The following is a 27,348-nucleotide window of genomic DNA, read 5'->3' as shown; positions in this document are numbered from 1 at the left end:
ATTGTCACAGCTGTAATTTTACTAATTTTGTTTGCATGCCAAATTGAGTTCAGATTCTGCTTTCTTGAATTTATTTTCTAATCCAAGGTGCATTTGTTCTTGTCCCCCATTCTAAGGCCCTAAGGACCCAAGACCAGCAATACCAAAAACACACAAACACTCTATACTTGTTTATATAATTGTTTGGGGGCACGGATGTCCCAGTTGTCTAAGGCACAGCGATTCGCTGTGCAGAGTTGCATCCCTCGTGGGTTCGAATCCTGGTTCGCCCCGATTATGTTTCTAGGTTTGTCAGCACCATACCCGTGCTCATGGGTTTCACCGATGTTGTAAACATCTAAGACCTGCATCACTTCTGGCGTTCCTCCCACATTAAGCTGACACGCTGCGATATAACTGGAATACTGTGAAAAGCGGTGTTAAAACCAACTCACTCACTCACTCACTTATATAATTGTTTACATTTTGTAACTTGTGAATCCATTTATTAATTAATCAAAATCAAAAGGAAAAATAAACTAAACATTCAACCTAACTTTCCATTTTTTGTATTGATGACAAACAAGTATGTTGTTTCCTTTTGTCTAGTGAGGTATTTTGTTTCGTTTCCAATTACAATTTCCAGACTATCATAAAAATACAAGATATTACATATCAATATTTTTCAGTACAGATCGACTTACATGGCATTTCAAATAGTTGGAGAATATGAAAATGATAGTACCGGTAAGCAGGACCATCTGTCATATCTTATCAAAATCCTTGGTTTATACTGACTGATTGAACCATATTTCAATGAGTGTGGACTACAATTATAGTGTTTGTTCCTGTAGGTTCTGTTCAATACTGTCTTTATGGAAATAATATGTTGCCTCCAGTATGGAGTTCACCTTCAAGATTGAATAAAACAATAAAACAATAAAACAAAATACTACTGTCAGTTGTGATCGAACTTCAGGTTGGAATGCAAGCAGTTATTACAATAGCCGCCTTCTCCTTTCATCCTACGCTAAGATTAGCACATCATCATGTCTTAGAGATTTTTGTCTCTGTTTTGACCACTAGCACATTAAAAAAAATGGGATTGTTGATCCAGTTATTGTCATTATGAAAGTCCATTAGCAGGAACACATTTAAGGAACACTAGAACACACTGAATCACATACAGCTTGCGTTTCCTCATGAAGCAATCCACTCTGGAAATCGTCTTCTACTCCGTGGAACCGATGGAGCTATTACACAAATGCAGCAACTGAATTGACATGTTTGTGGGATGGGTAGTGTTTGCCATTGATACAAGACACACCTCCTTCTGGGAAATGTCTTCAGCACATAAGACAGTGGTGTTCATAGTAGACATGATACGTCCGTCTCTCATAGGGCATCAAAGGACAAGCCTTTTTTGTGATCCGTTTAGGATGTATCTTTGAACTTATAGGATAACACTCCTGTCGCAGACAATAGACACTGCGTCTGTCATGGGACATAGAACCTGCCCTCCAAGATACCGGACAGTGACACCCGTGGTACACATTAGACACTGCATCTGTCATGGGACATAGAACCTGCCCTCCAAGATACCGGACAGTGACACCCGTGGTACACATTAGACACTGCATCTGTCATGGGACATAGAACCTGCCCTCCAAGATACCGGACAGCCACACCCGTGGTACACATAAGACACTGGGTGTGTCAAGGAAGATAGAACCTACCCTGAAACATACTGGACAATGACACCTTTGCTAGACAATGAACGTTCCAAACAGCAAGGGAACATGGCCAAGCTAGCATAGCTGTTCACAGCATTTCCGTTGTCGTTGCTCTGCAGTTTGCGAGAGTGTAGGGAACATTGCCAAATCTGGCTCGGTTATATACTCCTGTTGTCATGATGGGCACAGGTCCTCTTGTCGTGATGGGCACAGGTCCTCTTGTCGTGATGGGCACAGGTCCTGTAGCTAGCGGTGGGCATAGGACGTCTCCGCGTTGAGAGTCTGAGAGTTGTCTCCCTTGGCGCACACATGGCAGGTCAAGAGCCTGCGGTAGGCGTTCTGGAAGTTCCGGTCCATCACGGTGTAAATGACGGGGTTCATGCAGTACAACAGCCAGGCCATGAACGGAGCCCAGATGTGAGCCAGGGGATGCTTCATCTTCGGGTCGAGGATATTGCTTACAAAATACGGTGTCGTACCGAGGAGAAACCCACAGAAAATAAACAACATCATACCAGTGAGACGAAGGGAATCTTTTTGAGCTTTTTGTCGTCGATACTGACTGGCAGTCCGTGTGACTCGTTTTCGGGAAAAATATGCCATACATCCAATCCTGGCATAACAGAAGCAGATGAATATGCACGGTATCACAAACCCTAACGTGACTGTGGTTATTTTATGTGACTTGTTAGCACTAGTGGTGAATGTACACTGAAGAATCGCCTCCTGAAACGAGAACGATCCCCATAATCCAATAATCGGCGTGATGCAGAAATATAGAGAAAACACCCAGCAGATTACCACCACTGCCAAGAAGGGTCCTCGGCTGGAGAACTTGGAGTAGATGGTAGGATGCACAATGTGAAGGAAGCGATACAAAGCTATGGCACTCAGAAGCATCATGTTGACGCCGATCAGCCAGAATCGAACCGCGGCATGGAGGACGCACAAGTCCGACGGAAGTATCCAGTTGCGGTAGTGGTATATGAGGGCTTGTAGAGGCAGGATCAGACTACAGTAGATCACTTGGGCAAAACTCAGGTTCCCGATCAAAATACTGTTGAGATTAGTTTTGAGATTTGATGTTAGAATTGCAAATACTGTCAAAAGATTTCCAACAAAGCCTACAAGTGCAAACAAGATTGTTAACACCTCCGCCGATATGAAAATAGCTTCTGGGAGGTGTTTCGTGGGGTGGCCCATCGTGTCGTTGTCTGTAGTGTTGATTTCATTCATCATGATGTTTGTGTGGTCACTGCTGGTCAAACATGTACAGAAAATACTGTCAATTGGTGACTTTTAACTTTCAGGAATCATCGCAATGATATTTCCACGAGAAACTCTACAAAGCACAGGTTATATATCAATTTTTGTCACATGATGATTCTAGTATTTCAATCCAGGATATTTTTTCATGTCCTGATGAATTATTTTGGCAACAATCTCAGAATTGAATATTTTTATCTTTGATTATCCACAGTTCGTATTTATCCTTTCAAATGAACATTCCTTCCCTGAAATGGCATGTCAGCCCCCATCTTGTGGCACAGGCTGCTAACTCCGATTGAGGGCAAAACACTTGGGTGTCGACTCTGTTGATGTCTTCAGTTTCAGTTTCAGTTATTTTTTCAGTTTTCTCAGTTGGCATAAGACTTTCATCAGTGTCTGCCAGAACTCTCCAGTATCACGGCCTCAACGTGATCAAGTGCTGCTGTCACAAGACAATCAATTTCTGTGACAATCTTCATCTTTTTCCCACTCCTGTGTCTTTGCTGGGTTGTCTTTTTGTCTCCTGTTGAAAGTGATGTTTGATATCAATACAACTTGCAGCCGATGTGTAATCGTATGTGACGAAAGAAAACAGTGTTGAGTTTCTTTGAACTTTGAAGTCTCTGCCACTCATTCACATCCTGAAAGAACAAAACAAAATGTGATGAAATATTTTGCGTGAAGGATTTGTGATCATTAATACTGGATAATTTTTTTTGTCAATTAGTACCCTTCCTCACTAGTGTGTGTGGCTGCAAAAAATGGCCTTTTGATAAAAAAAATTCAAAATATGTCACTTTGCTGATCCACTTATGTTGAATTAAACAAATGACTATCTCAAGGTAGACGTTAACAAAAGATATTTTCAAGAAATATCAGGGTTATTATGTTATAATGCAAAACAATTAGGGAATATGTTATCGCACAGAAGCCCACACAGATAGTAAACTTTATTTATGTATATTAAATATTCTTGAAAAAGGTTTGTAATGACAGTTTGTTATTTAATCTTAGTGCTAAGACTATCGTAAGCCTATGTTAAAGTATGTGAATTACGATCATCTTAGCGCTCAGACAGCTTTGTGCAAGTGGGCCCTAATGCCAAGATTGTACTAGTCCGGACTGATGCCGATTTATATTGCTAGCGCACTGAGATACCATGCTGCAGTTTAACATGAATACCCCACTCAAACACAGTATGCTGACTCCGAGCTAACCAGTCCTTGTTTTAGTCCCTTAATGCCGAGCGCCAGACAGGGTAACAACAAGTATCTTTTAAAGTCGTTTGGTATGACACGGCCGGTGATCAAACCCCGGACCTTCCGCTCTCCAGGCAGACGCTCTACCACTAGACCACGGAGGCAGTCTGTCACAGGGTGAACTTGCCCATAGTGATCAAACAGTGAGGGTACAATAGAAAGTAGTTCACACAAGTATGGTGCTACACAATAGTAAGAGTCCCTATTTCAACAGCAGGAATTAAACATATACTCACTCAGTGTGTCCTCGCTACTTCAGATATGAATATCCTACTTAAATACTACTAAATTATGTAGGTTCTCTACAGTAACGTTAAAGAATGGATGGTCTGTACCTGCTGAAGTTCCACAAAACACAAGACCTTTTCCCAACTGAAGTGTGCGGCTTCATTTGTACATTCAACTTGAAGTAATATTATATACAGAATGATGAGGGTTTTTTTATAGAATCGGTTATGGGGAAGAGAGAAATGTACATCTGTGTAGAAATCTGAAGAAATGTGTGGAAGTGTGCAGAAATGGGTAGAAATATGTAGAAATTTGTACATCTCTGTACATCAGTATACATCAATGCAGAAATGTATATACAAACCAATCGTTGATAACCATAACTCACTCACTCACTCACTCACTCACTCAACGTCCTTCCCACTCACTCACTCACTCACTCACTCACTCACTCACCGAACAATGAAGTGTTAGCATGAGGTACAAATGTTCAATTCTAACCCTTGAGATTCTATTATATCAACCACCATTTTCTTCAAAAAGTTATCTTTAAGTTTATTCCAACATTTCAAAATAATCATCAAACCATGAAACTCCCTGGATATCAGGAATCTGTGTTAGTTATTATTGTCAGTGGAAACGTGACATGAGTGAGATCTCCTGATTCATTTATCATTCCGTTGGCGTATATTCCATCTGTTGTCGGCGTGGATGTAAATCTGCTGTAGTTCATTATAGTTAATCTGCCCGAGATGTCGACAGTTTGGTCAGGTCTGAGAAATCTCAGCTAATCCAAGATGTTAAACTTCTCAAAATAATAGGCCGAAACTGACTCTAATCACTAGCTTGCAGAATCCGTGGACAGTTCGTCTCTTGTAATTAAATGTGAGGAATGGCCTTGACCACTGCTGGTGGTGGTGCCAGGCAAGTCATCAAGTACGGAATACCCTCCATCTGGAAACTGTCCTTTTTCTCCTCTTTTTCTGTTGTTCAACGCCGCACTCAGCAGTATTCCAGCTATACAACGGTGGTCTGTAAATAATGAAGCCTAGACCACACAATCCAGTGATTGACATCATGAGCATCGATCCACACAATTGGGAGATGATGACATGCGTCAACCAAGTCAGAGTGCCTGACCACCGAATTCCGTTAATCACCTTTTACAATAAGTCGCCTTTTACGGCAAGGGTTGCTGAAGAACTATTCTACCCCGGATCTTCACAGCTTCGTCTGGAAACAAAACACAAGCTTCTAAACACGAAAACACCACTGCCCACAGTAATAAATCCGCTATTCATATGAAAATGGGAAATTATAATGCCAGTGCATAAATGATGAATATTTTAAAAGCAAGTTACAACAGATTTAGATTACATATTTTTTACAAACATTAACTTGCAAACTATAGCACCAAATATGATATGGTCATGTGTCTGAGATATGAATGTTTAATCTGTCCCTGATGATCTTCTCTCCAATAGTCCAGACCAGAAATATTTATAGTAGTATGTTTTTGCCGATAATATATGTCAACTATATTGCTGTATAGGTTACTGGTCAATAGTAGTCAGTAGTAGTCAGTAGTAGTCAGTAGTCAGTAGTCAACAAAACGATCCATCACAAGATTCCATAACAGAATCAAATCTGTTGTCAGAAAACAATAGAAAATGTCACAGTTGATGAATTGTCAGGTAAGACTTCAGAAACAGAATGTTTTTTTCACAAGTTAATTAAGTAAAGCAGTATCTGAGCATACGCTATCTTTCCCAATCTCATTAAAATCAGATCTTAGACTACCGCTAAACAAAGATCTGAGGACATCCCATTACGGGTCACGTCAGAACGACCTTTCGCATTCTTTGACCGACCAATGAAATTACTGACAAGAAATCAACATTAGCCAATCAGAAAGCAGCTTTCTTGAGCTTTATAACAGTAAATATAATAGTTTCAAACTTTTGACTACGCTTCGAAACATATTTTGACGTATTCTCGATTAAAAATTTTAAAACTGATAAAAAGAACATTCTGGAATGGCTTACAGATGGCCTAGATTGTATGCATGGGTATAGTTATAAAACCCGTAACTGTCGTTCGGAATAATATCGGTTAAATATTTCGAGGTTGCATGATTAGAAAACACATTCCGACTGTCACTTTCGGGATCTGGTAACCAACGCTAAGAAGGTTGGATGAAAGGTCATGCTGACGTGACCCCTAATGAGATGTCCTCAGATCTATGTTTTGCGATAGCGAGAACTAAGATCTGATTTTAATGAGATTGCTATCTTTCCTAGCACTGCAATACATTGAGAGCATGTATATATTACCCTGTACCTTGTCAAAGTAGACACAATTCATGAATAACAATGATTGTACACCTCGCCTGACATAGTACTCTGTTCATTCTCTTCACCATAGACTTGCACAGGTCTCTAAGGCAGTAATTATTAGTTTAATTCATTATTTATAGATTAAGTAAATAATAAGAACAAGTTGTCCCTAAAAGAGAGTCCTTGTCCACGTATCTAGACTTGCCTATTAGGAGGATAGAATTACTACACATCTATAGACTTTTCTTTCAGTAGTCAGCCTTGGAGCAAGGCTATCTTCACCAAAGCAGTGGAGACTGTAAACTAATAAGTTTAACTACAATAATTTAAGAGACAAAAACTGACTGGTTAAGTACAGCTCAGTACTTCCAAAACTGAAATTTGCAATTTTAACCAATTCCTTTTTCTAAGATATTGCAAGGTAGGGACACTCGCTGGTGAGAATGACTAAAGCCTATTACACTGTGACTCTAACAATGGATTACCGAGATGACACAATCCCTGTTGAGCCAACCCACAACGCTGATGTAGTAGCACTTCTCATTTCCTCCGTAGCGTTAGGCTGATGTGTCCTTTAAAATGATCTGATCCTCCAGCCCGGGGAGGTGGCGTTGGGGGAATGAATATTGCAGTATGTCTACTAGTGTCGTAAATGGATTTGGCTTTTAATTTGTAAATGGGTTGAAATCAATACAGGCAGTTTAAAAAAAATTATGTTTCTTTGCTAATAAGAATGAAGATATGGCATGCCTTCATGTAGGCAGAATCCATGGTCTTGATGTACAGGGCAGGTTTACAGTGTGTACCAGGTCATGTTGGCAGAATTCATGGTCTTGGTGTACAGGGCAGGTTTACAGTGTGTACCGGGTCATGTTGGCAGAATTCATGGTCTTGGTGTACAGGGCAGGTTTACAGTGTGTACCAGGTCATGTTGGCAGAATTCATGGTCTTGGTGTACAGGGCAGGTTTACAGTGTGTACCGGGTCATGTTGGCAGAATCCTAGTCTTGATGTACAGGGCAGGTTTACAGTGTGTATCAGGTCATGTAGGCAGAATCCTAGCCTTGATGTACAGGGCAGGTTTACAGTTTGTATCAGGTCATGTAGGCAGAATCCATGGTCTTGGTGTACAGGGTAGGTTTACAATGTGTCATCAGGTCATGTAGGCAGAATCCTAGCCTTGATGTACAGGGCAGGTTTACAGTTTGTATCAGGTCATGTTGGCAGAATTCATGGTCTTGGTGTACAGGGCAGGTTTACAGTGTGTATCAGGTCATGTAGGCAGAATCCTAGTCTTGGTGTACAGGGCAGGTTTACAGTGTGTACCAGGTCATGTTGGCAGAATTCATGGTCTTGGTGTACAGGGCAGGTTTACAGTGTGTCATCAGGTCATGTAGGCAGAATCCTAGTCTTGGTGTACAAGGCAGGTTTACAGTGTGTACCAGGTCATGTTGGCAGAATTCATGGTCTTGGTGTACAGGGCAGGTTTACAGTGTGTATCAGGTCATGTAGGCAGAATCCTAGTCTTGGTGTACAGGGCAGGTTTACAGTGTGTATCAGGTCAAGTTGGCAGAATTCATGGTCTTGGTGTACAGGGTAGGTTTACAGTGTGTCATCAGGTCATGTAGGCAGAATCCTAGTCTTGGTGTACAGGGCAGGTTTACAGTTTGTCATCAGGTCATGTAGGCAGAATCCTAGTCTTGGTGTACAGAGCAGGTTTACAGTGTGTCATCAGGTCATGTAGGCAGAATCCTAGTCTTGGTGTACAGAGCAGGTTTACAATGTGTCATCAGGTCATGTAGGCAGAATCCTAGTCTTGGTGTACAGAGCAGGTTTACAGTGTGTTGTCAGGTCATGTTGGCAGAATCCATGGTCTTGGTGTACAGAGCAGGTTTACAGTGTGTCATCAGGTCATGTAGGCAGAATCCATGGTCTTGGTGTACAGAGCAGGTTTACAGTGTGTTGTCAGGTCATGTAGGCAGAATCCTAGTCTTGGTGTACAGAGCAGGTTTACAGTTTGTCATCAGGTCATGTAGGCAGAATCCATGGTCTTGGTGTACAGAGCAGGTTTACAGTGTGTCATCAGGTCATGTAGGCAGAATCCATGGTCTTGGTGTACAGGGCAGGTTTACAGTGTGTCATCAGATCATGTAGGCAGAATGGCAGTGTTTTCAGGTGCAGACACATTCTGAATTTGTGTTTTTGTCAGTTTTACAAGTTGTATGATACTGATCAATACGGTATTCAACTATATGTGATCCTATGCAGCATTCAACAATATGTGATCCGATGCCGTATTCAGTATGAAGTGATTTGGTTATTATGCCCACTGCCAAACTGTCACACACTTGAACCTGCACATCATTGTGAGTCTGTATGGTGATCTTGCTGAAGCATCCCAATGTCTCCTAATCCCTTCTGTCTCCATGCTGACAATTGTCTTCAAGATTGTAATCATGGAATCATGCATGACTGGTCTTTTTGAAATATATATAAACCCATTTTGTAAAATATTCATCCCTTTGGAAATATACAGTGATCAATTTCATTGATTAACTCAAGTCCTTTTAGAAATTCTTTGGAAAATCTTTTTATGACTGTTCACGGGTTTTTACCGTTGATATTTACGGATTCTGCATTCAGACATGTATACAAGTTCTGGCACCTCCGGTGTGGAGCCTAGTGGATTGAAATGGCCCAGTAAGAGTTACATTCTTCCCTGAGTTAACTTGTGTTGAAGTCGACAGAGACTAATGAGCAGGTATGTCAATGTTCTTGTTTTTGTTCCTGTTCTCTTGTTATCCTCTAGGGGCTGCAGTTTCAAACGTAGGAACATTATTTATGAGGGTTTTGTCTAAAGTATCAGTCTGGAGCTCAAGTGGAACTCTTCTTTGAAAGGTTTGCAACAAAGGAAAGAAGTTCAAAATATTCTGTTTAGATTGCCTTGATGTACAATTGTCTTTAAAGAGTTGGAGAGGCATTGGATTCCAGTTCTGATTTATGATTTAAGACTTAGTCTGAGTCTTGTTTCTGGACCTTTCACACCTACAGTTGTACAGTCCTACACCTAGGATTTGTTTGTTTGTTTGTTGATTAACGCCACACTCAGCAATATTCCAGCTATATGAAGGCAATCTGTAAGTAATCAAGTCTGGACCAGACAATCCAGTGATTGACAACATGATCATCGATCCACACATTTTGGATCAATGACATGCTTCAACCAAGTCAGCGAGACTGACCACCCGATCCTGTTAGTCGCCTTTTACGACAAGTATAGTCACATTTTACGGAGAGTTTCTATGTCCTGCTCGGGTTGCTTAAGACCTATTCTACCCCGGATCCTAGGATTAAAACAACAGACTGGACCGTGTGGGGATTATACCATGTCAGAGCATGTCCCCACCAACCTGTGCTGGTGGAAAGACACCACTTATGGTTTGGGTGGTCAGGTTGACTCACGATGGTTAACTGTGTTGATTGTTGCTCATTATATCAATCACTGGATTGTCTGGTTCAGACTCAGTTACAGGCTGCTGTCACAGCACAAACAAACACAATAGTTACCATGGCAACTGGATGGGAAGTAGGATAAACAGTACTTTACACCCATGCATGCATGTCAGCGATGTGCGATGTTCCCCCAGCCACTGCTTGGTGGGATTTACTGGCAGTAGTTGAAGACCCCGGCAAGTGATCCAGTTTCGTCCTTGTGACGTCCTCAGTGGAATAATGAGTATAAATCCATCAAGATATTTTTACACGTAATGTCCAAAACTGCTGGATGATAGATATGTTGTTTATCTGTGGATTTCATATTTTATTTTTGTCTGTTCAGCTCTTAGGTGATAATGCTTTTCCAACAGATTTGTCAAATGTCCTTTAATAACCTTCTGCTATGCAGGTCAAAGAGAATAGGTGATGAGGGACGTATTCAGCAAGCATGACTAGTGAGAGTTTCTATGTCCTGCCCAGGGGTCCGGAAAATTTAAAATCCCAATCGGACATTTGCATTTAGGCCACGCGCCCTTCAAATAGCGTATTTTCGTACGACTTTTCACACACATTACAAGTTGTTACGTACAGTGTTCCCTCGTTATTGAGCGGTTGGTTATAGCGCGGTAAAGCATGGCTGCCAAAATGTACTTACATTTTTTATAAACTAAAGTTTTCCAATGACACGATGTTTTCCCCCATCTCAGAAAACATTATCAGCTGATCACCGCGATCACGTAACACCGGAAATACAAGTCAACAAATCCGAACTGAAGAACGCAATTTAATCCTGCATACCATCTGTACCAAAGTGCTACGCTTATGGTTCTTATAATTTTAAGTATATTTGGTGGAAGCTGCAACTAAAATAACACGATATTGGAATATATTCTTCCTGATAAAATAATAATTTCAGATACAATTTCTTCCCACCATTGCATCAAAATTCTTTAAAGTGGTATCACTGGGTACGTTTTAACTGAATCACCGGTAGATTTGGAGGAAACGTGTGCACAGCTGATTGCTATTTCCGGCTTAGTTTACGCGAAAATACACACGGTAATCTTAATCTCTGCATATAAAACAATGCCTTTGAGAGCATGAAATATATTTTAAATGGTAAAATCATCATGTCTAGTGATGTTTTATATCAAATTTCATACTTTTATTGACCAAGTTTGTTTTACCTGTTTATTCACCTGAAGTCGTTGAAGGGATACGATAACGGTCATCAATTATTTGGACCCCGAAGGTAGCGTTGTTTGTTTTTTAAAATGCCCGGACAGAAAAATTTAAATGTCCGGTAATCAATATTTTAAATCGGACATTTGAGATTCCCAATCGGACATGTCCGGCGCATATGACCGTTTCCGGACCCCTGGTCCTGCCCCACACTGAAGTACATATAGTGTCCTTATTAGGCGAGTGACTTTGTTTCAAACATGCCTGTGTTCACCCAGCAGTGAATGGGTACCCGGTAGAAAGAGATGGTAATGTGACTGTTAACATTCTAACCCCTACAGGCTGCTTGGGTTATATACTCCCCAGGGAGCTGAGAATGGAAATCAAATGTGCATGGATAATAATAAAATCTGTCCAAGGTCTAAGCACGTTTGACAAGTTATTAATGGGAAAGAGCGCCATACAAATTCATAATATATATCAAAAATATTTTCCCAGTAAAAGCTTTTTTACACATTAAGCAGATTTGATGTAATACCCAAGCTATTCCCCTACATCGGTTTGTTCAGTTTTGGTCTGATGGGAGGTCGATGTGCAACGCAATGAAAAAGTTGTCACTTTTTGTTTTTCATGATATTAGTGCCATGGATTTCCTTTTTTACAAAGTGAAAGATGAAAGAAACGAGAATATGATTATGGATGCATTAGGTAGAAGGATGCTTTGCTGTTGAAAAATATCATGTTAGGAACTGCGCTTGAAAAACCTGCTTCCAGATCACATCAGGTTCCTTTGGGAGGACATTAGGAAATTTTGTAAAAAAAAGATATAAAAATAATCATTGCCACTTCCCACGCTACATGTATAATGAGTATAATGATATACGGCATGTATGATATGTGTATCCATTCTCTTGCAACTAAAGTTCATTCCAAGGCATCAATAGCGGTAATCTGACCGTACGTAGTTGCTGTAAATAATGATGAGATGTGCGATCTACCGATCACTTCGCATACGATTTCGCCCAAACTATTGTAAACATTATTATAATTATTGAATGAAATTTTGAATAAAATTAATAAAATATATTGCAAACATCAGTTCAGATAAACAATGAACATTTTTTTATAACCAGATTTTATAATAATAGGTTAAATTGGGGACTTCAGTTCGGATTTGTTAACTGGTATTTCCGGTGTTACGTGATCATGTTGATCAGCTGATAATGTTTTTGGAGATTGGGGAAAACATCATATCATTGGAAAACTTTAGTTTATAAAAAATGTAAGTACATTTTGGCAGCCATGCTTTACTGCCTGCTATACACGAGTTAGCGTTATATTGAAGAGTGCAATAGCGAGGGAACACTGTAGGTTGATGGCATCAGTTTGTCCATTATAATATTCTTTTAGTCTGAAGGAAGCACAAGTTGGCCAAAGCTGTCAGAAAAATTGGTCATGAATCTTGACGTTCTCGGATGCCCTGGTTCCTTTGAGAAAATTGTTGCTTTCAAATACTTGATTCACAATTCAGACAGTACTTTTCCTATATACCTTTCATGTACAATGTAAGATCGATATTGATGCTTGTCTAATAATTGTCACCTTGAAGGGAGTTCAGCTTTTATGCTTGTGTCAGAAATGTACTTTTGATTACAGCGCGTTGACCATAATGGACCGCCAAGCGGCAGAAAGATTGACATGTTGGCCTCTTCATCAATCACACATTATGGCTACACGTAATCACTGTGATTACACATTCTGTGGGCAGCCAGCACACACTCAGATGTGTGAATGGGCAGCCATCCGGTCAAAAAATATAAGTCGGAAATAAAGTATGCTATAATAGTCAAATGTTACGTATAAAGAATGAATGTTACAAATCAAGGTCATTGTTTACGTACAAATAATGAATTCAAAATACGAAACAATACCACTTAGCAACTTGCAAACAAAAGACGTCATATGTAAAGAAAGAACAAAGTGTACTAAAAAATGTCAGTGTACAAAAAGAACACTGAACTGCTAAAGGACAACCTTGACAATAAAGAATACCAGATGGCACTGCAATTTGTAAAACATTCCGAGTTAAATCGGCTTGTTCTGCTGTGTTTATGATAAATTCATTGCGAAGTGCTCAATAAATTAAATTTCGGAATGTGTTGGGATTTAATTTGCTAATGTGGTGCTCTTCTATTTCCGTGTCTATATGCAACCTTGTTAAAAATTACTGTATGTGCAATATTTATTCTCCCCTTCACAATGGGTATGGTAAAACAATGTTTAATTCATTCAGTTCTGTAAGACTGATACAGATTGTGTGTATTTCTGTAGCCTGATTGATAGTTTATTCCACCTCTCAGCTATTGTCTGTCCATGATTGTATGTGCGTTATGGTTATATAATCCCACGTGTAACTCCGACAGCGGCATTGATTGAGTAGACCTGGCCTGACCACACGGTGACGATGATCCATTCCTTGTTGTGAAAATGCTCTGATCGAAGTCTACATGTCTATTTATGTATTTAGATTATGAATTTTTCTCTGCTCACAATTTTTGTTTACAGATCCATTTTGTTTTAAAAGTCGTATTTTACATGGAAGATTATCCAGTCACCGCAGATACCACACTTGACATTCGGCTTGCCCCCCACACTGTTGAACCAATTACAAGTAACTAGCTTCTTCACTGCTGACAGCCATTATCTGTAAAGGATAATTTCTCGCCACCATCAGGTACCTGGCAGGATAATGATATGAGGGACCTCACTCCCAGCTTGTTTGTCTCCTAGCCTTGCTCCAAGGCTTACTGAAAGAAAAAGTCCATGGATGTGTGGTAATTCTATCCTCCTAACAGGCAAGTCTAGAGATGTGGACAGACTCCAGTCTCTTATACGGACAACTTGTTCTTATTATTTTCATTATCTACAAAATATGATTTAAACTAATAAATATTGCCTTAGAGACTTGTGCAGGTCTAGTTGGTCACAGACTCCCTACAATAAGATTTACTCAAGGGACTGCATTAAATTAGAGCCAGTAACTAGCTAAATCTGACACACTTCTTCACACACCCTTCTTATCACGTTACTGTAGAAGATAGCCACAGTCTCACCTATTTAAGGCTTATAAAGATCAATAGCATTTGGATTTGAGAGTAGTTACTATTAGGGTAATTGGAAGATGGACCAGCTTATAGATTGGGCTCTAGTTATCCAGCCATGAAAGTCTGAAGCCATGCAGTGAATGGAGAAGATGATGTCCGTGCCCACGGGAGGAGACCAACATGGCCCAGATGATGGTGTGACATCTGTGATTCTGCCCTTGTGGAGATCCAGGTCTGAGCAGGTCCTCCAAGATGCCCTGATTCTGTCCTTGTGGAGCTCCAGGTCTGAACAGGTCCTCCAAGATGCCCTGATCCTGCCCTTAGTTAGGTCAAGGTCATGAAAGGTCCTTAAAAATGCCCCAATGACTTCAGTGATGCTGCTCATGTGGAGATCCAGGTCTGAACAGGTCTTCCAAGATGCCCTGATTGCACCCTTGTGGAGATCCAGGTCTGAACAGGTCCTCTAAGATGCCCCGATAGTGCCCTTGTGGAGATCCAGGTCTGAACAAGTCCTCCAAGATGCCCTGATTCTGTCCTTGTGGTGATCCAGGTCTGAACAGGTCCTCAAAGATGCCCTGATTCTGTCCTTGTGGAGCTCCAGGTCTGAACAGGTCCTCTAAGATGCCCTGATTCTGTCCTTGTGGAGATCCAGGTCTGAACAGGTCCTCTAAGATGCCCTGATTCTATCCTTGTGGAGATCCAGGTCTGAACAAGTCCTCCAAGATGCCCTGATTCTGCCCTTGTAGACATCCAGGTCTGAACAGGTCCTCTAAGATGCCCTGATTCTGTCCTTGTGGAGCTCCAGGTCTGAACAGGTCCTCTAAGATGCCCTGATTCTGTCCTTGTGGAGATCCAGGTCTGAACAGGTCCTCTAAGATGCCCTGATTCTGTCCTTGTGGAGATCCAGGTCTGAACAGGTCCTCTAAGATGCCCTGATTCTGTCCTTGTGGAGATCCAGGTCTGAACAGGTCCTCTAAGATGCCCTGATTATGCCCTTGTAGACATCCAGGTCTGAACAGGTCCTCTAAGATGCCCTGATTATGCCCTTGTGGAGATTCAGGTCTGAACAGGTCCTCTAAGATGCCCTGATTATGCCCTTGTGGAGATCCAGGTCTGAACAGGTCCTCTAAGATGCCCTGATTCTGTCCTTGTGGAGATCCAGGTCTGAACAGGTCCTGCAAGATGCCCTGATTCTGTCCTTGTGGAGATCCAGGTCTGAACAGGTCCTCTAAGATGCCCTGATTATGCCCTTGTGGAGCTCCAGGTCTGAACAGGTCCTCTAAGATGCCCTGATTATGCCCTTGTGGAGATCCAGGTCTGAACAGGTCCTCTAAGATGCCCTGATTATGCCCTTGTAGACATCCAGGTCTGAACAGGTCCTCCAAGATGCCCTGATAGTGCCCTTGTGGAGATCCAGATCTGAACAAGTCCTCCAAGATGCCCTGATAGTGCCCTTGTGGACATCCAGGTCTGAACAGGTCCTCCAAGATGCCCTGATAGTGCCCTTGTGGAGATCCAGGTCTGAACAGGTGCTCAAAGATGCCCTGATGACATCTGTGATTCTGCCATGATTGGGTACTGATTGGGTAGAGACAGTACGTCCTGAATGGGTGTCATAGTACCCTAATGCTGGTGACCATTCATTGCTCTTGCTTTCAGTCACCGGTTTGTCTGGTCTAGATCAGATTATTGACAGGTTGCTGTGATTATAATAGTGTGAATGTTGGTAACTTCTTCATATTTATACTCTCACTCGGTGATTCAGTGCATTTGTACAATGACAGTTTTCAGCATTTGTTAAACCAATGGCCAGGTGAGGTGAGGTGAAATTGGGTTTAACGTTGCATCCAAGATTATTGCACTTAAATAGCGACGTGCATGCACGTGTGTGTGTGGCTGCTTGTACTAGTCCGGACTGATGCCGATTTATAGTGCTAGCCCATGCCGCAGTTTAACATGAATTCCCCACTCAGACACAGTATACTGACTCCGAGCCGACCAGTCCTTGTTTTAGCCCCTTAAAGCCGAGCGCCAGACAGGGTAACAACAAGTACCATCTTTTAACGTCTTTTGGTATGGCGGCCGGGGATCGAACCCCGGACCTTCCGCTCTCCGTGCGGACGCTCTACCACTAGACCACGGAGGCGGGGATCGAACCCCGGACCTTCCGCTCTCCGGGCGGACGCTCTACCACTAGACCACGGAGGTGGGGATCGAACCCCGGACCTTCTGCTCTCTGGGCGGACGCTCTACCACTAGACAGCCAGAATCATTTCTGGGTGCTGACAGTAGGTGGGGCTCCCCAGTTTCTCCATCACCTGGTGTCATCCCCAACCTTTACAGCGATTCGTGAGTGTGGACTTATGTCCATGTTTTTGTTCCACGCGACATGTTTTGCAGGGCTATAAAAAGGGGCACTGTCTGTGCATCCTAAAATTTGTAAAATATGAGTTTACTGAAAACATCTCAAAATATAGATATGGAAAAAAATAAAACATATATTGCTGGAATGTCTTTGTAACACAAGGTTAAAATCATTTCAGCAAGGCTAGACAGAAGGTTGTTGCAAGTTTGATAGTTCACCCCCTTTCTTGGCATCAATATTGGCAATTTCCTTTACCATTTCCGAATACAAAAGTTTGTTTTGGGAATCATTCCCTTTGTCTGGCATTTTATCCAAAAAAATAATGATTCATGAAAAAAAATATTATGCTTAAGACTGTTCAAAAATAAATTCATTGTCTGCCATAATAATTCCTTTTTGCAAGCCATTTTTTTAGAACAAATTATTTTGTTTCATAGTTTTAGGTTAAAAAATATCTGGTTTTGCAGCTGTAGCTAAAAACATATCTAGGTTCCAGACTTAATCCCAGCTCCACCTCCTTTCAAATGGTCGGTCTCTATCAATGGTCACATGTTCATCATTTTCCATTTTTGTCACAATTTTTTGTTGTTACACATGATAAATATTGTTGTGATTTCAGTCCCTACAGTCTATCCATTCTACCCGTGAACATCCGGGTCATATGGCTGGAATATTGCTGAGTGCGGCGTTAAACAACAAACAACCAATCCCTACTTTCAGAACTCTTCACAAATAACTTTACAGGTACTGCATCTATGTTCAAAATCTCTACTTGAAAATGCTGTAGATGTTTCTCCTATATTTAACTGAATACTCGTCAGAAGTACATGTATATTGATTGCTCTTGCTGTTGCTATCTCACAGTGTGACGTGTCCCAGCAATGGGAACTTGACCAAACAATCTCTGTCCAACTTTTACAGTGCTCTAGATTAATCTTGATTTAGGCTTATCATCAAACCCTTGAGATTGTGAGATTGTCCTGTGCGAGTGCTCTGATCAAGAAACGAATAAGAACAGCTTCTATTCAACTGCAGAATGGAACTGAAGGGTGTCGTGTTGATGCTTGAGGGCACTACAGTTCTTCCTGAAATGGCCAAGAGTGTATCACCTAGAATTACAGCATGTTCTGTCTTCCTGTTTTGTTAGGGGATTGACATTTGATCCTGTTGAATAGAAAACTGATAAATGTTTTTCTAGCCTGCTATGAATCAACAGTTTCCCCAACTGCTTGGGCTCGGCTAACAAAAGGTGATACTGTATTGATGTTTTTCTTGGACAATGTCATCGTTCTTGAAGAGGTAATTTGCATCTGCAATTAAGTCTGTGTTCAAAGAATTTCAGTGAATAATACCTAAAAACAGTTCCCAACTCTGGTTCCAACATGTGGTTTCCTGGGAGATGGTGTTTAATTCCCCATTCATCACTCTAAGCACAAGGAATGAAGTCTGCTCGCATATTGACATTTCAACATTGGAGGAAGCATTATCAAAATATAATTGAATTTTCACCAGTTCAATAGACAAGTTATCATTATTCATTGATGTGGAAGCCAAAAAAGCTGTACCAATATTTATGGATAACGAGGCTGTCTACCCTGACACTACATAGAACACAAGACAGAGCTGAAGTCATTGTTTTAGAAATCTTGAAACCAGCTTTAATCCAAAGATGGATGAACGTGGACAGTGCCTTTGGCCATTTTAGCGAATCTACTGAAGCTAGGTATGGATTTCAGTACTCATTAGTAACAAATCCACTCATTCATCAAGGGATAATTACACATCGTCAGAAAGACGGGTTGGCATCACTGGAGGTGTGAACAGTACTGAATTCTGGCCGGCCTGATATTTGTGTGAAAGCATAGCTACTAATAACGCCAACTGATTCTAATTACATTGTACTGTTTGCTCGTTAGGTATTCTTTAGGTTGTGAGATCCTCCTAAAAGCATCTCTGATTTCTGATGACAACATTTCTTTATATTTCTCCATTTGCTTCAGAAGCAGGTATCATCGCACATGTGATTCATAAACACATGCTTATTAATTTAATAGTCGGAATCATACAATGGACTCCACTGCAGAGGTTTCTTATGATTATGGAAACAGTTTTGCTGGTTTTGTTTCCCAGTCCTTCAGGGTATGAAAATGATGTTTGTCATTAATCAGAAATCACTGACGGATGAAGACAGATGAAATAGTGGGTGATAAGTCAAGTGCTTTAGTTCTTCAAGTCTATTTGAATGTAGCTAACTCAAACAATCCAGATGTGTCACTGTCGTTTTTGGCCTGTTGGTATGTTTCTTAAAGACTTCAAAACAACCAACTATGACAAATCGCAACAGTTCCATTCATATTATGGCAGAGTGGTAACTCAAAACTTGTTTCATTTCCTCCACCAAACTTTTTCTTCTTTTTTTCGCCCTCCCTACTTAACATTTTGAGGAAATATAAATAATATGTGAATTTGGATATTTTTGTATTTATGTCTTTGGGCCAAAAATCAGTAAACTAATAAAAGAATTAAGTGTGGCCTTAACCACCAAATAACATGGCCCTAAATCCTTTACATGATGACAATAAGAGCACAGTACCTCGGCCTCTTTAACCAGCAAGGATTCCACAAACAGAAAGCACCAAGCGCTGTATGCTGCAAACACGATAGAGTATCTATGAAAAGCACCTACCACTGCCACTGCAAGCACACACTCTCCCTCTGATGTAAGTACTCCCTGCTTCCTGCTTCCCCCACCTGGCCATGACTCCACCGAGGGCCAGTGACAAGTGGCCAGTGACTATACCTCCCTCCAGTGCAGCCCCGAGGGGCCAGTCACACATCCCTGTGCAGATGCAGGCGGAGACTTGACCATCAATCAATCAGCCAGTCAACAAGCCCATGTTCAGTGATGCACTGGGGGGCTATTTGTACTCAGGTCAAAGAGGAGACTTGGAGAGATGGGGAAATAGTGGTAACAGCTATTTAAGAGTGAATTTGTTACAATTGTGTTGAGGTTCATGTACTTGTGCTGGAGTGATGAGGAGATATGTGTTCAGTTCACCTTCCAATGACATCCGCCAGATAGACCGCCGTAGGCAGAAACGTTGGGAATTAACCAGCTCGGAGGGAGCTAACAAGATACATTTATCCTATAAGTCTGATTAATATCAATTTACCTCTGTAATAGCATTCATGGTCATAATGGCTAACATTATGGCTACCCCGATTAACATCACAACTTGACATTGAATAGATGTTCAGTTTGACGTCTCTGTGTCCTTAGGCTAGACTAACATCTAGTCTCTGAAATGAACATATCGTACAGAAAAAACAGTTGTTCAGTTATCTTAATAAAAATATAATAAAAGGGAGCCCAGTGACTCTCTTCATTTTCAGATACTGCAGTAATCTTGACTTGCCAAACATTATAAACTTGCATGGGCTGTATTTGATATATATTTGTATCAGGGTCTGTAAGACAGACTATCCTCAGGCATACATTCAATACAAGGTCCAACATGCATGTAAGTCATCATGGAAGTTTGATGGTAAAATATTGTTAGAAACAGTGTTCAAAATTAGGGCAGTGTTCTGCCAAGAAACCTTCGACTGGGAACAAGGACCCCTTAAGCATGGGGTCATTTTCAAAACTTATGGGGCTGCACTCTGAGAGATTTATGAAGACAACTTAAAATCCGATACGCAGGTTATTGATGCAGAATCCCCGTCCACAGGTAATGCTAGCGATACTTAATGTTTCCCATGGCTTCTTCCTCGCATTTAACGTGATGTTTTGCTGCAACAACGTCCAATGTCATACATTTAGCCTCAACAGCTTGTTTGTGATCACTGAATGTCTCTTCAAGCTACTCATTCCAAAATAATAATGTAGCTTTGTCATTGAATTAGATTTCACATGGTTTATGCAAAGATGACATGTCATAGTTTTTCTTTCTGAGTCAAGGGGCATGGGTGGCTCAGTCGTCTAAGGCACAGCGATTCGCCTTGTAGAGTGGGTTCGAATCCCGGTTCTCCCCGATTATGTTTCTAGGTTAGTCAGCACCATACCCGTGCTCATGGGTTTCACTGAAGTGGTAACTTTCTGAGACCTGCATCACTTCGGGCTTTCCTCCCACATTAAGCTGACACACCGCGATATAACTGGAATAATGTTAAAATGTGGTGTTAAACCAAACTCACTCACTCACTCACTGTTTCTGAGTTAAGCAGTAACTATGTGTTGTCATGAAGCTAAGCTCATTGAAAATTTCTACCTTTCTCAGACTGTTACTGTCAGATGCGCCATGCGAAACTTTTTATGTTTCATTGACGCTACCTGTGGTTGGCGATTCTGCGATACTGCAGTCATTCAAAGCAGAAACATCTTTGGCATTATCAGAAGACTGTTTAGGCTGTGTTGATGATGAAAAGAAATTTATAATTGATCTCTCTCTGAACATTTTTCCGACTGTCTACTCTTGCAATTTGCTGTTCGGAAATGGTTTGTTAGTTACTATAGAGAACCAGTGAAAATCGTCACAATAAAGATGAAGTTTACACAATTAAAACACTTGTGCCAGATGTAAAATATTTTTGAGACAGTCAGTGGCCCCCATAATTATATAAAATAATCCTAGCTACATGAATGAGCGAGATGCCCCACTGAGCTAAATATTATGCGCCAATCAAAAAATTATTTCTGGAATCCTGCGAGGCCACAGCATGGGCAGAACACTAAGAGGTCTTTGGTCCCTTGAGATTTATAAGTGTATATTTTAGTCTAAGAACTCGCTCCCTTTCCCGTAATTAGTTTCTTTCTTAAAGTGATCAGGCGAAGACAGTTGTGGTCATATTCGTGCTGTAGCCTGTCTGGCCTGAGGCATAACAACTAGGATCACTTTCAAAATAAGTTTAGCGATAACCTTATTGCTAACCTCATTTTGAAAGTGATCATAGCCCTACAATTGTCGCAAGGATCATGTTTCGATGGCCTTATGATTTTCGAAAGAATCGTGTTACACTAGCGTTACGAATGTCGCAAGGATCATGTTTTGATAGCTCTACAATTGTTGCACTGATCATGTTACATTAGGCCTGCAAGTAATGGCGTTGTTAGGCTGACATCACTCTGTGAAACATGACCTTGACGTTCCATCACAAAGTAATTGTCGCACTACTGTTTCACAGTCATAAAGTTTACATAACTGTGTCCATGATACTGTAATTGACAACATGGAACAATCTCGTCTCACATGTCCTATGGGTGTTTGATAACACTTCATGACAGTACTCCACACAAGGTTGTTGTGAGCACCAGTTGTCATGTTGTAGGGTGTCCTGACATAGTGCTGTGTATGATAAGAATGGTTTTCATCAACCCAAACTGGCTCCCACAGGAGATATGGCTTGGGTGAGGTAGAGGGCTCCCACAGGAGATATGGCTTGGGTGAGGTAGAGGGCTCCCACAGGAGATATGGCTTGGGTGAGGTCAAGAGATATTTACATTGTAGATATCGCTGCAATGAAATTGCATCACAGTGCTTTACAAACCATTGTGACGTCACTGGTTACCATGACGTCACAATCAAATGACATCACTAATGGCTCTGCTACTGAATCTGTTAGCAGTACTTTTTACACTTAAGACACTGCTTATTACTGTCTACAAACTGAAAAAGTTGGAAGAATGATGTTGGATGATAAATAAAATCTCACCCTCGTGTATTTTTATATCAAATATATCAACACAGATTCTCTATATCTCTGTCTTCATGTCACATGAACCATTTCCTTCTTTTCTTATATTTATCTTTAATGATATTCATAGTGCTTCAACTTTAAATTCATGGAAATGAATATCTACATGAAAAAAGATTTGGAACATTTGAATCAATGGGCATATTTTGTTTCACTGGCAACCACTAAAGACATGTTCTACATCGGCCATATGATAATGATACTTCTAAGAATCTCATCTTCAAATAATTAATATTCCCAGAGTACAATGAGAACAGTATGTCATTAGATATGATTCCACAAAGTCTCAAGACATCTTTTGTATATGGCATAAGAAATGAAAACTGATTACACAGAAGAATCTCATCTGAACATAAATGTTTTTCTCTGAATACAACAAGAGCTGTTTCTTTCTTAGAAGCGATCCCTCATTCTGGTGTGTTTCTATGTTGGTAGACTTGCACAAGTCTCTAGGCCATAATTATCAGTTTAAATCATAATTTCAATCATGTAAATAATAAGAACAAGTTGTCCCTATAAGAAATTGGAGTCCTTACATATCTAGACTTGCCTATTAGGAGGATAGAATTACTACACATCCATGGACTTCTCTTTCAGTACAGTCTTGGAGCAAGGCTAGTATGTTGGCTATGCTGCAGTCACCAAGACCAGTGACTGTGAGAGCCCCTTTAATAAACAGCGATAGCAGCCACCATAGACACACGCTGGCAGGGTCGGGAAGATCGAGATGGACGATGTTTGTAATTAGCAGCGTAATGATGTTGAGAGCATCATCATCGCGGAGACAGATACTCGGGAACTCTCGCCAGCATCAGCATCAGTTGTTCAAACTGGCCATTGATTTGTGTGGTGTTGGGATATCTTACGCAACATATTATCACGATTGTCAGATATACTTGTAAAATCTATAAGCACCATTTAAATAATACATTTCAGAACATATGCTGTATGCTGTATTGACTAAACTAAAGTATCATTGTGTTTGGTTATAACATGTATTGACTTATTGAAAGCCATTTACACTGAAACTGGTCGTTTTAATAAAAACTTTACATAAGTAATTTCAGGTATTTAAAATTATGTATTCTAGCAATCTAGATAATGTTAGTGAAATTTATTTCTAACCATAAGTTTTATCTCAACACATTTATGTTGGAGAATTTTTAAATGTTGTTTTCATCTTGATTCAACTTGTTTTCGTAATTATTACCGGTAGATTATCAACTGATTACCATTTCTGTTTAGATTTTAACAGATATTACATATTAAGAGTCCATCAACGTCAGTCTCTTTACCTTATGAAACAGGAAATTGGCATTGTCAAAGCACTTTCTATGTTGTATGTAGCATCCAACTCAAGTGACAATCAATATCACATCCGGGAGTATAATGTTAGGAAATGTTAAGAAACTTACCTCAAATAATTGTGTTGATTCGCGCGAGAGGCCAAGTGTATACCTGTCCTTCCTGCTAATTACGTGAGACTGATCACAGACCTCCTCGCCCCATATCAACAATGTTGTCATTAATCAATAAGCATCTTCTGCCTATATGGGCACCTGCGATTGGTCACTTTGTGTAAACTCCTGCCGGCTGCCCTACCAGTGGGAGGGCTTGGTACAGACAGCTACAGGTGACTCAAGACCTGACGAGCTGTGATGTCAGAACAGTTGAGAGAGACTGACGGCTTCGTAAACACAACCAAAGAAGCTCCGATCCAGAATTTGTTCTGTTTCATTCATGAATCACTGAAGACATGACTATCCTGAATGAGACATGACTATTCATTTTCAGTCATCGAATATTTTACAATCGTGATTTTAAAGACTTTCCTTCTCTGAAAGTTTCCATGATAAACTTATCTGTTGTGATTAGTTTGAAATATCATTGTTTTTATCTCTTTTGGTGTTGACATTTGTTCATGTTTTTGTGAATAACATGAGACATACGAAATGGATCGATGAAATTCATAAACTGTTCAGTTCAATCCGAAGTGACGATTATTTTGTTGTCTCGGATTTTCATGTATTGCGCAGTAGAAGGTTTCGATCCTTCAGTTTCTTCAGTGTTGGTCATGAATAATCATCCCAGAAAACTAAGCTGGTGTTAATTGTATGACGCAGCCCAGGCGGTAGTCTTTGAAAATAGTCTAAAAAATTATAAATCATGTAAATTAAAGCCGAATCATTTTGAATTTGACATTCTCCATACATACAAATGTACAGCCGATGTCTGTAGTTAGGGTGACCATTTTGTGAAAGATATTAAACCCCGAAGTCATTAATCAGTGGCCATTTACCGCAGCAGAGTAAGCCATGTCATACAACTCTCTACAACTCTGTAATGATGATTTATGTCAAGACATTTCCATCAACTGATCTGACCACAGGAAATATGAGCGGACTCTGACTGTCACTGCCCACAGCAACAGCGGAAGAAGTAGAGTTCTTTTGCCTGTACATTTTAGCCTAAAACGGGATTCAAAGGTTAACTGTCATGTTCAAATTTATTATTGATATTCAGATGTTATTAATCAGGGAACACAGAAAAATAGGCAACTAGTCATTGTTTTTATGTTTCCATTGCAACAAGTTGGACTTAGGTTCTATAGGGTAGAGTTTCTTTTCGGAGCATAACTCAAAACCCATTCAATACTTTCCAACAAAAACTGTGCATGTTTACCAGACACATACTGGACTGGTGCCTCTTGCTATTTAGGAATTTTAGACATTTTTATTTTTCACGTTTCCATGGCAATAAGTTGGATTAAGTTTTAATATAGGATTGGTTTACTTAAGTAGTATAACAAATAAACTGTTAAATATTTCCTTGCCAAACATTGCATGTCTATATATAAAGCGCATACTGAACTAGTGCCATTTGATATTAAGGAGTTTTAGAAATGTTTATTTTAAAATTTCCATTGCAGCTATTTTGACATGGGCTAAGAGAAATGTTGGGTCAGTTACCTGGTTTGGGACAATAACGTGTTAAAATGGGCGGGGGATATAGATGACTTTGTCAACTATACGCTTGTTTTATTTATCTCTGTCTACTCACAGTTCCTGCTCAAAACGTCATTTGAAACAAACGAGGCGTTTTCAGGTAAGGCTTTTATTTACGTAGGTTACATTAATTAAAATAACACAGAACATAAATCCAGCGCATGAATTTTTAGGAAAGGGTATGGGCAATTGCATTTTTAAAATGCGCATTTATGTCTAAAATCAAGAGCTTGCATTATTTTCATGTCGCATTAAATTCCTGTTTTACAGTATGTCAAGGAAACAATTATTATTATTGTTATATAGGGTTTTTCCTTTTTCAATTACTCTGTTTAACTTTACATCAAAACAATGGAGCTGGCGGCCTAAATAAAAATACCAATATTGCAAAAACATTGACTGTTTCATATTGATTTTCTTTGGAAATATTATTTCTGATATTTATCTCTGATTGTACTAGCTATAAGTGTTAAGTTTGGGGAGGCAGATAAATCAAGAAAATCAATATGAGAAGCCTTATCTTTTAAACAAACAATCAATAGGCAGTTTGTTTTCTTTAAAAGATAAGGCTTCTCATATCGATTTTCTTTAAAAATATTATTTCTAATATTTATCTCCGATTGTACCAGCTATAAGTGTTAAGTTTGGGGAGGCAGATAAATCAAGGAATAACAAACGAAAATCTTTTATTTCGAGGTTTCTACCTCTATGTCAGAATGATGAGATCTGATTGGTCCACGTGATCTTGATAAAATACTGTGTAACGCGCCTTGGAGGGTAATAAATTTCACAGCGGGGGAATAACTCTCTTATACCCCGCCATGAGCACTACAAGCTGCACGTGGATTTCTGAGAGACAGAATAAATCCTTTATACCCTGCTTTAAAGCAAAAAACCATACAGTTTTTCTGAGCCAATGGATGTCACATGACATAGCACAAGGTAACCCCAGCTCAATCAAGCAGCTGTTTTCTTTCAATTTGGAAATTATTTGAATTATTTTAAATGTCATATTAAAACATGTTAAGATAAATTACTCCAGCTCGTGGTATAAAACCTAACACGGGACACATAAAACCTCATGCACCCCTCGTGATCCTGCTACAGCTCATATTAGTGAACCCTCATCACTTGAAGATGCTAATGACAATACTTTCTCAGAAATGATAACGAAACTTTGGATCATTATTATGTCATCATTAATTATGAAAACTCTCAAGTAAAACAAATCAATTGTTGTATGTACTCTGGTTCAAGATGCCGGAACCACTATCGGTAATCAATGACCTTCTATGTGGTAATTGTGATCTACTGGAAGAGGAGCACCTGGTGGTTCCCCCGGATGCACTTTACACCTGGTTAATGAGGTACTCTGTGTTCAGTGATCCCACATGTCAGGGGGATGGTCTTCCAATGTTTTTCTTTCATCCAAATGATGCTTCAATTCTTTGGTTTCATGACTGTAAGCAACTACAAGGTGGACAAGTACTTGAGGTCATATTGATTGGCTTACTCTGGGATCAAGGTCTCGTACCTTAGCTCTACGACTGTCGTAAGTCTGTGTTAAAGTGTGGGAGTTACGGCAGGGGAGTTAGTAATAAAGCTACGATCGTTTTGTGGAATGAGGCCTTAGTGTTTTG

General features: G+C 40.1%; 2 protein-coding genes across 9 annotated transcripts in view; one reads left to right on the top strand and one right to left on the bottom strand.

Annotated features, from left to right (window-relative positions):
- LOC124152934 (histone deacetylase 6-like) overlaps positions 1-27,348 on the top strand; it is a 341,819-nt gene that overhangs the window by 128,504 nt on the left and 185,967 nt on the right. The window lies entirely within an intron of this gene.
- LOC124152962 (G-protein coupled receptor moody-like) overlaps positions 331-27,348 on the bottom strand; it is a 73,599-nt gene continuing 46,581 nt past the window's right edge. The window contains exons 1-3 of one of the 5 annotated variants that reach the window (XR_007221645.1): positions 24,119-24,311; positions 1,639-3,622; positions 331-1,492 (exon numbers count right to left, since the gene is read on the bottom strand). Coding sequence is in view for 1 of the 5 variants with exons in the window: in XM_046526051.2 (XP_046382007.1) it covers positions 1,959-2,951 (993 nt within the window). In the remaining 4 variants the exon portion in view is untranslated. Of the gene's footprint in view, positions 1,493-1,609; positions 3,623-19,542; positions 19,774-24,118; positions 24,312-27,348 lie in introns of those variants that run through there. The other 4 variants (XR_007221647.1, XR_007221646.1, XR_007221644.1 and 1 more) reach the window with 4 other exon arrangements.

Source organism: Haliotis rufescens, unplaced genomic scaffold, assembly GCF_023055435.1.
Source record: "Haliotis rufescens isolate VD_foot unplaced genomic scaffold, xgHalRufe1.0.p SCAF_16, whole genome shotgun sequence".
Lineage (NCBI taxonomy): Eukaryota > Metazoa > Mollusca > Gastropoda > Lepetellida > Haliotidae > Haliotis > Haliotis rufescens.
This window is presented reverse-complemented; position numbering and strand designations above follow the sequence as displayed.